The sequence below is a fragment of the Peromyscus californicus genome, unplaced genomic scaffold (assembly GCF_007827085.1).
Source record: "Peromyscus californicus insignis strain IS unplaced genomic scaffold, ASM782708v3 Scaffold_16__1_contigs__length_79575227, whole genome shotgun sequence".
Classification (NCBI taxonomy): domain Eukaryota; kingdom Metazoa; phylum Chordata; class Mammalia; order Rodentia; family Cricetidae; genus Peromyscus; species Peromyscus californicus.
This window is the reverse complement of record NW_026294458.1, coordinates 72,870,626-72,883,829: the sequence shown is the minus strand read 5'-3', so window position 1 is coordinate 72,883,829 and position 13,204 is coordinate 72,870,626. Positions and strand designations below refer to the sequence as shown.

Below are 13,204 nucleotides of genomic sequence, written 5' to 3'. Positions count from 1 at the left end.
GGAAAAGGTAAAATTTGCTTTTAATTAGACTGAAGGCATATTACATTGAAAAAGAGATTTTTGCCTTGTTCTAATAGTGCTAAAATAATTATTAAGAAAATGTGAATGTGTAAAGATGATTATTCTAATGGAGTTCACATCATAAATATATATCCATATGAAAATAAATAATAATAGTTATGTGGAAAACGTTGGAATTTTTTTTAGCAGTGATGAGGTTTTATAACTATGTCTATAAACTATACAACAATTATTTAAAAGTCTTCTGAAGAATGGTCTACTGTTCCTGGGAGTCGGAACTGGCTTGACTCTTCATTTGTGCTGCCTCTGCTGAAGCAATTATTCCAAGAACTCGACTTTCCATTGGCAAAGTTTCTAAGGCACGCAACAATTTTACTGTAGTGCAGGAAGAACCCTCTGTCACCACATAATGTATTCCAGACACCTGTGAAAAGTCGCCACACACCTCCGTTGACAGCTGTAACTACAGATCTGCTCATAGCCACGCAGAGGCTTAGCTCAGGTGGCCCGGTCGGCCAGCACCCGGTAAGGAAGAATGGAAAAGACTAGTGAGGCCTCTATTATGTACATTTGGGTCATTTTTAAAACGTTTAAATAATACCTCCTTCCACAGCCTGGCATATAATACCCAGGACTGTCATATAACAAAGATCAGAGGAGAAAAAGCAGTAATTATTTGTGTAATAAATATTGAAAATGAATATTTCAGGCCTAAATAATCTAGCTTGGTCACTCACACAGAGCACAGAGAAGCGATCTTCTGCCTCAGCAGGGGTGTCCTCATGACACTCACGGTGTTCTGAATGCTTCACTGGACTGTGCAGTCAGTTTTTTTTTTGTTTTTTTTTTTGTTTTTTCGAGACAGGGTTTCTCTGTGTAGCTTTGCGCCTTTCCTGGAACTCGCTGTGGAGACCAGGGTGGCCTTGAACTCACAGAGATCCGCCTGGCTCTGCCTCCCGAGTGCTGGGATTAAAGGCATGCGCCACCACCGCCCGGTGGCTGTGCAGTCAGTTTTAAAGCAATACAATTATCCATGTAAGTCAGACAAGAGGGCTACATAGGGACACAAGGCCATGACTGACTTATGCTCGGAACTGGATCCTTAGTGAATGCAGTGGGCTTCTCTCACTGCCAGGAGAGGAATTAGACTCCAGCTCTAGATGGCCAGTACCTCTAGCACTATCTTGAAAGGACTTCGGAAAGTAGTTTATATAAAGAGTTCAGCCTCTGCTTTACCTCAGGAGGTGGAACAGAAAGAAACAGACGGCCTATTTAAGTGTGAGTCCAGTCACTGTGATCATTTACAGTCTGCACTGAATAATGTGCTCAGCCTCCTCAAGAGCTCAACACACCCCGGTCCTCACCTTCTCCAGGAGCGGCTGGCTTGGCTGCCGGAGAAACCACTCTCTTTAGGGTAGCAGGACTTTCAGAAGGGCCAGGATCGATGCTGTAAGAAGGGAAGAAGAGAGCAGTTTAACTCTCACCTGAGAATGCCAAATGACACCTTGACACTTATTCTTTGAAAGCTAAATAAAAAACCAAAACCAGGCCGGGCGGTGGTGGCGCACGCCTTTAATCCCAGCACTCGGGAGGCAGAGCCAGGCGGATCTCTGTGAGTTCGAGGCCAGCCTGGACTACCAAGTGAGTTCCAGGAAAGGCGCAAAGCTACACAGAGAAACCCTGTCTCAAAAAACCAAAAAAAAAAAAAAAAAAAAAAAAAAAAAAACCAAAACCAAAACCAAAAACCAAAAACCAAAACAACAACAAAAAAACCACAGCTGCAGCAGTCACCAGAGCTGGGTTAGGGCACAGTGAGGGCCCTAGAGGCATGAACGACCAAGCTCACACCAATGCTCCCATTCACTACACAGGACACACAAGCTCACACCAATGCTTCCCCCATTCACTACACAGGACACACAAGCTCACACCAATGCTTCCCCCATTCACTACACAGGACACACAAACTCACACCAATGCCTCCCCCATTCACTACACAGGACACACAAGCTCACACCAATGCCTCCCCCATTCACTACACAGGACACACAAGCTCACACCAATGCTTCCCCCATTCACTACACAGGACACACAAGCTCACACCAATGCTTCCCCCATTCACTACACAGGACACACAAGCTCACACCGCTGCTTCTCCTCCTCACTACACAGGACAGATAAGCTCAATGCCAATCTTTTCAGTGCTGACTAGCAGATGTCACAGGGTATTCCTGCTAGTGGTATCCTCTTACAACTCCCGGCTGGTTTTGGACATCCTCATATGTTGGAATAATCAATAACAACCTTGTGGGTTCTATGCCACATGCAGACACTAATGAAGAAGCCATTCATTCATTCTTCCAATTATTTTCCCACATGCCTTGATCTTAAGTATTTGCATGTATTTGGTACTGTACTGGGTACTAAGCATAAAGAGTCATAATTCCCAAACAATTCAGGGATTCTTAGAGAAGTCAATGCAGAACATGAACATAGGCTTCCCTGCCAGGGGAAAACAATGGCTCACGAACACAGGCTCCCTTTCTGTCCTTCATACACACATTCTAACTTTTCAAGAGACAGCTATCCCGCAGCTCCCACCAATGAATCTAACGGGCACAAACAACAATATCCAATACTGCTTGCATCAAAGAGACGCAGATAAATACAGTACCTTGTAGCTTTCCTGACGGGCCCTGAAATGAGTTTCACGTAAGACTTGGGGAACCACCCCTTGTGACCTTGAACTTCTCCAAACCACCACATGTCTTGCTGTTCCAGAACGGTGATGACATCGTTTTTGTTAAAGTTTAGGTGGTTGTCTTTTTTGGCTCTCCAAGGATAGAGGGCTTGAGCCTGCAGCCCCTCCACTTTTTCACCCTTGTGTGGAACGACATAAAGGACCCGTGATCACAACCGAGACAGAGGTGCACACAGTGCTCACACAGCCACAAAGGACACCGCCTCCGCCCGCCCGAGTGCCAGGCACCTCGTGGCTTCTCAGCAACCGTGCATTTCAGACGTGGAGACAAGACCCCCACCCAGCCATGCTTCTTCAGCTGCAGAAGCTCTGTGTCTTTTGTATTTCACTGTGATGGGGCAGACATTTTAGGAGACGAACGGTATTTCAGTTTGGGTGGACACATGCAAACAGGCCATGCACTGGACTGTGCTTGTTTTATTTCCCATAATTCCAGACAGCTGGGATTAGAAGGATGAAGAAAACATCTCTTCTGCTCTCTGCACATAGTTTGGACAAAACATTTTATTAACCTTAAAGTGGAATAAGAATATCCTCTAGTCAGGAACTTAGTGTACAAGGAAGAGATAGAAACAGCTAAGCATGTCATTTGGAGGAGTGAAATACACTACACAGACGTTCTCGTGCTTCACTGCGGGGTCAGAGAGGCAAGAAGGACCGAGCCCGCCTCGGGGCACCAGAGACAATTTCACAGGGGAAGCGGCATTAGAGCTGGGCCTTGAGGGATGAGCAGGGTTCTGAGAGCTAGCGCTGCAGAAGGGCACTCCAGGCCAGAGGCTCAGCCCAGGCCAAGGCCTCGAGGCGGCATGCGGAGTGAGCTGCAAGGGGTCCAGGAGAAGCAGCAGGACCCGGGGCTGTGGGCAGCCTCTGCTCACGGAGGGGTGGAGCAGGAGACAAGGCTGCAAAGGCAGGGGAGGCACTTAGTATCTGTTTAAATCACTGCGATAACTTAAAGAAATAAGACAAGTCCCACCTCAGTTATCCACGTAAATGGATAAGGAGCAAAAGTTAATGCACAAGGAGAGTTGGCCCAGAGCCCGGAGCGTGACTAAAGCCATCTTTAGTTCTGTGTTCGGATGTGCTCAGTAGCTTCCGTGAGTGTGTGTGTGACCTCTAACCCTTGCTCTGCGTGGATTCTTCCCTCCCTACAGGGAAGCCCCCAGACCACTGTTCTCCAGCCCGTTTCCCTCCCTGCTCACGGATCCAGTGCTTCCCCCTTGCTAATCCTCTCAAGTACCTCATGGACTTCCAGGCCAGAACGGAAGGGCAGCCGTTGGCTCGGCGCCTTTACAAAAGTCTGGGACGTCTCCCCTGACACTCTTTCCCTATGTTAGGTTCCTGAACCAGCCCGAGGTCAGACAAGACTGTGACCCGGGCTTGAATCAAGGTCTGCCACTTTCGATTGTGTGACACTCAGGCAATGGGTAGGTTTCTCCAAGCCTCAGCTTCCGTATGTACCAAGGAGATGGCACTCCTCTAAGGCAGTTACAGCGTTCAGAAAGACCTGTGCAGAGCCTTGCTGTGACTGACAACAGTGAGGTGGCTCCAGTACCACAGTCCGAGTCCTGAGCTGGGCAGTACTTATTGCTAGAGAACGGTGAGTTCCGTCCGCCAGGGAGCCCGCGTTCTTCCCTGGGCAGTTCCTAGCCTCTACTGAGCGGCTCCACTCCACAGGCCCCCAGAGCTTGCTCCTCACTCTCACTGACTGACAGCGTCACTGTGTCTGTCCTCTGCTCCACTCCTCACAGACCCAGAGTTCTCATGGCTCCACTTCCTCGCACCTCCCTGCACCCTGGATGATTTTACCTTTCCTTCAGTCACCAAGAGATGGACTCTACTGTCCATGATAGGCTCTTCTCGGCCCGAAGCAGTCTCTGAAAACATGACCACCTCAGCCTTCCCCGAGTTCTAGAACTCACTCTCGCCCCCACGGCTCTTACTCACGCCTCACCCACAGCACCTCCTTGGTCACCGAGCACCGGCAGGACATGCTTCCGTGTGAGTGTGGGCAGAAGCAGAGGACTGCTGGGCAGGCGTCCTTCCCACGCCCGGCAGCATGCTCTCGGGCGCTTGCTGCTTTCTCTGTCTGCTGTCCCCGGCGGCCTCCTTTCCCTTGGGGCATCATGCTTGCTCCAGTACAGCTCGCACCCCCCTTCTCCTTCCAGACCGTGTTCCGCCATGGGCTGCACCAGCCGGAGGCCCCGCTCCCACCACCTCACACTTGGCTCCTCTCACTAGATTCTTCTCTCCCTCCTCGGCTGGCTCCTTTCCTTCCCTCTGCCACCGACCCTGCTCTGGACACAGAACTCAGGAGGCTCTAGGCTTTCACATTAAGTGCCCTGTGAGCATGGCTGCTAGGCAGCTCCAATCTTCTTGTACACCACTCCCCCCTGGATCTGCCTGCCGTCTCTTCCATTTTAAGCATTTCCTGAACAGAAACTCCCTACGATCTCCTGGGGCCTCCCAGATGGGCATGTGCTGTTTGATTGATTAATTTCGTTCCTTCATCACGATTACATTAACCTAAAGAGAAATGCTCACAGTAACAACCCCTCATTAACCTAGAGAGAAATGTTCACAACAACAACCCCTTTGCTTTCAGAAATACTGTTCTTTAGCAGGGCTTCCCTCCCATTAGCCTGAAATTGGTCACCTTTTCCAGTATGGACCACTAGGGTAGCCAAGTGGGCTGACCCAGAATTTTCTTTACGTGCAACCTGACTCTCCCCAGGGCAGTTTTGATACCTTTTTAATCGATCAACATTGAAGCTCTGATGCCACTTTTTCAATGAAGCTTCTCAGACAGAGGCAGGACAGCTTAAGGCCTCTGACCTCTGAGGATTACAGTAAGTCTCAGGTTCTGAACTAGGTTCCATCAGCCCACCCAGCTTCACAGGAGGAGACTGCTTTTGAATGCACTGACAACAGAAGTCTGCTAAGCTGCTGCTGGAATCACGCTAGCTGCAGATGACACTCAGTCCTCATACCCTCACCGACTGCCCTACCTGGCCCAGGACGGGAGAAGGGGAGGAGCCGGTGGCTGTGGCTGGTGTAAAGGCCGATCTCTGCCTTAACTGGCCAGCGCTGGGCACAGTGAGAGAAGGCTGAGCTGCCCATGCGTCCCAGTTATCCGTTTCTGGTTTCTCACCGGTGCTGGCGGGCCACCTAGAAGAAAAGCACACGTCAGAAGCAGCACTTTCTAGTGGCCTGGCATTACAGGACACCCACACAAAGAGGGCACCCCAGGTAACAGATCTGCGACATTTATGTGGGCTTCTCTAGTTGAGAAGAGAGAGGATGGGAAAGAAGCTGGGCTCAGGTTTGACTCCACTACATACACTAGCAGTGTCCCTCCGGCCGATTAGAACACTGTTCTTTCTCTCCATCTTGAGCTCTTCTCTAGAACACCCTGACACTCTGGATAAGTTGTGAGGGTCGCTGGATCAGTAGGCAGGAAACATTCACAAGTACTAAAATTACTACGACAGCAGCAGCTAAGTACGAAGGAAGTGGGCGCTGCACCCGGAGACACTACAGCTTGGCAGCCGAGTCAGTCCCGTGTGTCCACAGCAAACACCCGGTCAGATGCCCAGAGGCCACGGTGACCACAGTGGCCTACCTAGCAGGCTAGGTGTCCTATCTCAGGACAGCCCCAATTTTGTGATTTTTATACTGTCAGGTAAGCTCATCTGTTTTGAGTATAGATCTGAATGTAATATGCTGTTTATATCTTTATAAGACCTATAAGCAAATCTGAAAATCAAAGCAACTCCTCCTGAGACTGTCCATCTTGATGTTCTGGTTTGGAAAGATGCTTTTCTGCACATCGGAGGACTGGTACACCAGAGTTCTTAAGGAAGGGGCAGTGATCTGGTTCACAGGAAGAAGAAACAAAGCCACCAACCAACAACAAAAACAAAACAAGACATTAGGGCCGGGACTAGAGCCTGCCTCGCACACACAGAGTCCCACACACGGTAAGTGTGGCAGTGCACACCTGTAATCCCAGCACTTGGGAGAAGCTCAAGGTCATGTGATGAGTCTGGGGTTAGCCTGTGCTATATGAGACCCCGCCTCAACAAACAACCATGGTATCAATTCTATATCTTAACTGGAGCTTCGTTTTGGAAAGTCAAGAGCTTTTCAAGCAAGACCGAGAAAAGTAAGGCTGGTCTGGTCTAGGCCAGTAGAAGGCTGTTTCTTAGGCAGAAGTTCCACAGGGAGGGCACTCTTCAGCACCTTTATGTGAAAATACGTGTGAGGAAACCTTGCGACCCTCCTCCCCCGGCTCCTTCTGTCCTCGGCCACTGCTCCGCTTGCTCTCTTCCCAGCTGTTCCACTCCATCGTTCTCTAGAAACACGCCTTGGCCCCTTGCCGTCCATGCTGTCTCTTCTAAACGGTTATTCAACTTGAAAAGAAGTCTGACGCCCTTCCTCCTCATACTCTCGCTGCATTAGTTAGAAATACGTTTGGACAACTGCACATGTAGGGCACGGACCTCCAAAAGGAGGTCTAGGCAGTGGCTCCTCTCTCATTAGAAACCTCTGCTCACAGGCTGTTTGCCCAATGCCATTTTCTGACGACAGGGCACGTACCCCTTCTCTATACTGCACATTTGCTCGAGGTTAGCAACATCCCAGGGTCCACAGAAACCGCTTTCTGTCTTATTCCAAACCACATGACTGACTGCAATTTTTGTTCCTTGCTAACAAAACAGTGTCATTTCCCAGCCTGCAGGAAACAACTGAATATTTTGCTGACTGACACAAATGTCAGCACGGATTATTAGGAAGTTGTATTTGTCCGTTTCTTCTCTAAAATGAAAGACACAGATGAATGATGGGACAAAACACAGATGACTTTCTTTTGTACCCTGGTACACCACTGTTTGGCAACGGCATTAAATCTAGTTTGGAGGCCCAGGACCCCAACTTGTCCTTAGGCTAGCCAGAGGAAGGGGTCATGAACACGTGCCTTCTTTCTTTCTCAAGACTCTACAAACTAGAAGAAGGAAAGATGACTGAGTTTGGATTTCAAACTTGTCAAAGACAGCATATTAACACGTACGTGGAACTGAAGTCTGCCCAGTTGTTGGGGGCTGTAGAGGGCTCGGAAGAGGTCACTGGCAAAGGAGCAGGGGTCTCACGAAGAGCCAGTTTGGGGATAGGGGCAGATGTCAGATCGGTCACTGGTTTGGCTGGAGTGGGCACCTCATTTTCTGGAATCTTCTCCGCATAGTTTGCAGGGAACCATCCTGTCTTTCCTTTTAATTCTCCGCCAAGCCACCCTGGCTCTCCAGTCTGGCTCTCGTCCACCTGTGGGAAGTCACAGCGTTTCACTGAAATGGACAGCCGTCAACTCTGGACCCATTAATCATCCCACCACAACAAAGCCCCAAGCCTCTGCCCATAACTGACACACAGCACAGACGGTCTTCATCTAAGTCTCAGTGTCCAGAAAAGTGACAAGGCATGTTCTTATTCTGCTCCCCACCCCTCCAGCTCCTAAGGACAGCCGAGTAAAAGTACCTCAGGCCCTTGGACATTCTGAATTGTGAATTGATCTGACAGGCTTCATCACTCAGGGAGTCATGTAATCATTAAAAATAATTTGACTTGGGTTTATTATTTCAAGCAAAGAGTGCAACCAACATAAAGTCAGTATCCCTAAAAAACTCCACTAACCAAGCTTTGTTTTTTTTTTTTTAAGCATAAGGACAAGGAGGATAAAAAACAAAAACAACAGCCGTAGCTGGTTTGGCTGGGAAGCAAAGCTGACCCACGTGTTCAGCCTTTTCAGAGCTCCACGGGCACTAGATGAGGAAAGGGAAGAGGTGCTTATTTACGGCCGTCATCAGCTTTCGTGGGACTATAATTTTCTTTTTATGAACTAAATTTTAAGATCCACGAAATCGCACGGAGAACAGAGCCTTTTGTTTAAAATTTTCAGAGGGGCTGTCTACTATGCCGAATGCTTTAACCTCAGTTCTGTCCCCAAAGAGCTATTCAAAATGGCCCAAGCCATCCTCCACACCCCGACAGTTTCCTCACTAGCTTATGAGTGGTGGGGATGGCTCTGGAGGGCAACCACACTCCTGATGAGAGAGCTGGCTGAGGACCGGAGTCCAGTGAGTCCTGTTCTCACCCCTGCACAGTGGCCCGGAGCTGACGCCATCTGGCACTTCACTGGACATTAAGGTGACTTTTCAGAAACCACAGGGATAGGGTAGGTCTAAACAGCAAACCTGAACCAAACCTGGGTCCTCTGTGGGCAGCAGGTGATCTTAACCGTTGAGTCATCTCTCTAGCCTCAAAGAATAATTTTTTTTTTCCTCCTGAGACAGGGTTTCTGTGTAGCCCTGGCTGTCCTGGAACTCACTCTGTAGACCAGGCTGGCCTTGAACTCAGAGAGATCCGCCTGCCTCTGCCTCCTGAGTGCTGGGGTTAAAGGTGTGGCCACCACTGCCTGGCTTAAAAAGTAATTCCTTAAGGCTGAGAATTCTTTCTCCACACAGAAAGGAGGACTCTTGAGTCCTGGACAGGATCTCCCAGGGCGCTGGTTTCCAGATGATCACTGCTGCTTGCATTCACACAGGTACAAACACACTTCCCACTTGGCTCCCTTGTCTTCCCTTCTCCTGGGCAGCCCCAGTCACCTCTCTGCAGGAGGGTTTGTAATAACTATGATCTTCTAGTTGGATTTACTTTGAGGCTGAACTCAAATGAGGGTTCCTCTGCCCTCCTGGTTTGTGTTTAGTGGTAGCATCAGACCACACTGCAACTGGTGGGCCATAGGAAACACAGCCGCTTCTGAGGACACCAGCACTCCCTGGGCAGGTTCTTCGACCTCCAACTCAGGACTGAAGGAAATGTCAGGTGGAGCAAGTGATGAGTTTATATCGAACACAAAAGACTGCTGAGTGTAATGGTGGAGAAAAGGGCTCTGCACTTAGACTGCCTCCATTTTAAATACAGGTTCTGTAGCTATTAACTGTATGCACTGGGCAAGCTTAACTTCCAAGGCCTGCCTCGGTTTCTTTGTCTAACATGTCCGTGTTAGCATAGTGCTCTGAGAACTGACACATCTTTGTTGTCTGTTCTGCTTTGGAGACAGTTTCTCTGTGCAGCCTTGGCTGTCCTGGAACTCCCTCTGTAGACCAGGCCAGCCCGGAACTCAGAGAGCCGCCTGCTTCGGCCTCTCAGGTGCAGGGATTAAAGGTGTGTGTTTCTGATAAACCTTTAACAACACAGTTTTGGAAATCCAGCTCTGACCTTATGCAATGTTCTCATGTCTGGACTTTGGTCCTGCAACCTAGTTTCGATCTAGTTCACTGAAAACAAGCTTTGGTTGGTTCTCGGCTCCAGAAGCCTGTCTCGAACCCTGGCTCCGGTTAACCTCCTGCCAGATCATCTCCTATAGGGACCCATTTGATATCTCATTTCTGTCTGTCTGGAACTCTCACCGTCATAAATGCCAACTGCAGGATCTACCGTCATCTGTTTAAGGAGCCTTGGTTGGATGTAAAGAATGAGATCAGAAGTCCAGAGGCAATGTCTGACCCTAAGAAAAGATCTAGCCCTCACCCAGCTACGAAACCACACCTGGTCTGCCACTAGCAAGGGCAGAAACCATGTGCACCTCTAAACATCCTCAGGAGCTAGAGGGACCCCGAGCTCAGATTCGCCTTCACCAACAAGAGCTCCCATCTCCAAGGGAAAGATGAAATCATCCCGGGCTTCACTTACTACCCTCGACAACAGTGTGTAGTCTCAGGACAGTGACTTACGTAATCTCATGGGATCGGCTTAGTTTAATGACTACGGTTAAGGTCTGGAGGAGGGAGCAGGAACTCATTCTTCACACTTAGCCACTTGGAACAAAACAAAAGGGGCAACATGAAAGCGAGAGATATTTCTTCTTGGATTTGGAAAACTTTGCCCAAAACGTCAAGCCAATTTTGGAAACACACAAGACTACAACAGATAAAGAGGTTAAGGACATAAATTTGGTAACATGGCAGACTAAGACTTGGACTTTTCACAAAGCACACTCACCCAATAGTAGCTTTTAAGAGGGATTCTTGTTCTATTTAACAAATAAGTTTAATCTTCATATAATTTTTCTAACCAAGTCTATCCCATTCATCCCAGTTTCTTTCGGAATAATTCTGATAGCACATCATGGAATTGAAGCGCAGCCCCTAGATTCTACTTACATTTCTGGGATCTGGGCTCAGAGCAAGTCGACAGTACTAACTATTCACTGTACATCTCACCTGCTGGGTGTAAAGGCGGGATGTGCACAGTGGTCACTTCAGATTTAAATCCATTTGGTTAAAGCTGAAGTCTAGCGGCTACCTGCACACTAGCCACCATTTCACTAGGCAGCTTTGGTTTTTCTTACATTTCCAACTTGATTCCAGAGGAAGCACTGCTGTTACATTTGGGTCCTGAACGACATTCCTGGCTGTGTGCCAAAGGCTTCACCGGCACGACACTACTGAGAGGTGGAAGAGCCGTTAGGAGATGGGGCCCAGTGAAAGAGTGTTAGATTTTTGGGGATACGACTTTGAAGAGGGACTGTGGGTCCATTCCTTGCTCTCTCCTGCTCTGGGGTACATTATCCAACCATCCTTCAAACTCTTAAATTTTTTAACTTAAAAAAATTAATGTGTCTATGTGCACGTGGGCACGCATGCACACTTGTCCTTGGAGGCTAGAAGAGGACATCAGATCCCTTGTAGATCTGATGAGTTACAGGTGGTTAAGAGTTGCCTGTCATGGCTGCTGGGAACTGAATTTGGGTCTTTGGGAAGAGCAGGGAGTGCTCTTAACTACTGAGCAATTTCTCCAAGCTCTTAACTTACATTTTCCTAAACCTTGGCTTACAAACGGTAGATTTCCATGCGTCCTTATCTGGGTAACTCTCTCTATGCTGCCCCTTGTCCCCTTCCCTGATCTTCTCCATCCTACCACCCCTATCCCTGATTTAACCTCTCCACTGCCAGCATCCCCCTGCACCCTATCCCCGACAACACTTTCATGTCACCTGTATTCTGCTAGGCCCCTCCTCTAAGGCATCCTCGATCCCAGTGATCTGTCTCTAGTTTCCTAGATTCTACAGCTCCTCCAAGTCAAACAGAGCTAAAGGCTCCAAGCTAGGATCCACCCATGCAAGTGTTCACACTGCATCTGACCTCCTGTTCCTGGGCTGCCTTACTCAATACAATTTTTCCTAGTTCTATCTGTTTAACTACAATCTTCCTAATTCCACTGTCCATATGTCCCACATTTTCATTGTCCGTTCATCAACTAATGGACATCTAGGTTGATTCTACGGCTCCCAATGAATAATATAACAATGAACACGGATGAGCCAAGCATCTCTGTGGAGTAGGATAGAGTCCTGTATATATATGCCCAGGAATAGTATAGTTGGATCATATGGTGGTTCTATTTCTACTACTATTATTATTAAATTTGTGCATGGGCATCTTGCCTGCTTGTGTAAGGATATTAAATGTCTCTTCTTTTTTTTTTCTATATAATTTATTTAAATTCATTTTATGTGCATTGGTGTGAAGGCATCAGGACCCCTGGAACTGGAGTTACAGACAGTTGTGAGTTGCAATGTGGGTGCTGGGAATTGAACCTGGGTCCTCTGGAAGAGTAGACTGTGCTCTTAACCACTGAGCCATCTCTCCAGCCCCTCAAATGTCTTTCCTAAAGCAGGAGCCTGGAGGCCAGGGAATTCTTCCTTTACTACAACTAAGCAAGCCTGCTGTGGTGGCACACAGGAGGATGTGTGAATGCACGAAGCTGGCTATGTTACTATCTGAAGCACCTAACTCGTCAGATCTGGCCCCGTGCCTGTAAATGGATGTGCACACCAGTCTCTCAGTGACGTTCAGACCAACTGTGAAAGGAGTTGAACCCAGGTGGTAACATTTTGGAGAGCTAAAGAAGGTGGAAGAAAATGCTTTTTATATTAAGTTTTTCTCCACAAGTAGAAAAAGAATGCAAACTCTTGCCACACAGGCATGAGGATCTGAGTTTGGGTCCCTATACTCCATGTAAAAGCAAGGAGTGGTGGCACATGCCTATAATCCCAGTGCTGGCGAGGAGACAGGGAGCGATTTCAGCACAAAATGACAAGGTAGCTGGTAACTGTGACAGAAGCCCTTGGACTTTGGACGGTTTTCTAGAAATGACTTAGGATTAGTTCTGACAGGACAAAGGGGTGGGGCTAGATGATAGGTTCCCGAGTCCCCAGTGAAAGGACTAGAGAGAATTCTGCACTGTGTATTCGGATTGAAAGTTGCCATCCCGTCTGGGGGCTAAGCAAGGCCGTGATTAAAAAAGAAATGTACTTATGTCTGTAGCGTGCACGCAGGTGGAGGTGGACACGGGGGTGGGGTGAAG

The 13,204-nt window shown here is 48.3% G+C and overlaps 1 protein-coding gene across 10 annotated transcripts in view; it reads right to left on the bottom strand.

Moving 5' to 3' along the window:
* Itsn1 (intersectin 1) overlaps window positions 1-13,204 on the bottom strand; it is a 193,227-nt gene that overhangs the window by 63,483 nt on the left and 116,540 nt on the right. For 8 of the 10 annotated variants that reach the window (XR_008218920.1, XR_008218921.1, XM_052741199.1 and 5 more), the window contains 4 exons: window positions 7,851-8,098; window positions 5,788-5,947; window positions 2,696-2,901; window positions 1,386-1,468 (listed from right to left, as the gene is read on the bottom strand). Coding sequence is in view for 8 of the 10 variants with exons in the window: in XM_052741199.1 (XP_052597159.1) it covers window positions 1,386-1,468; window positions 2,696-2,901; window positions 5,788-5,947; window positions 7,851-8,098 (697 nt within the window). In the remaining 2 variants the exon portion in view is untranslated. Of the gene's footprint in view, window positions 1-1,385; window positions 1,469-2,695; window positions 2,902-3,181; window positions 3,682-5,787; window positions 5,948-7,850; window positions 8,099-13,204 lie in introns of those variants that run through there. The other 2 variants (XM_052741204.1, XM_052741205.1) reach the window with 1 other exon arrangement.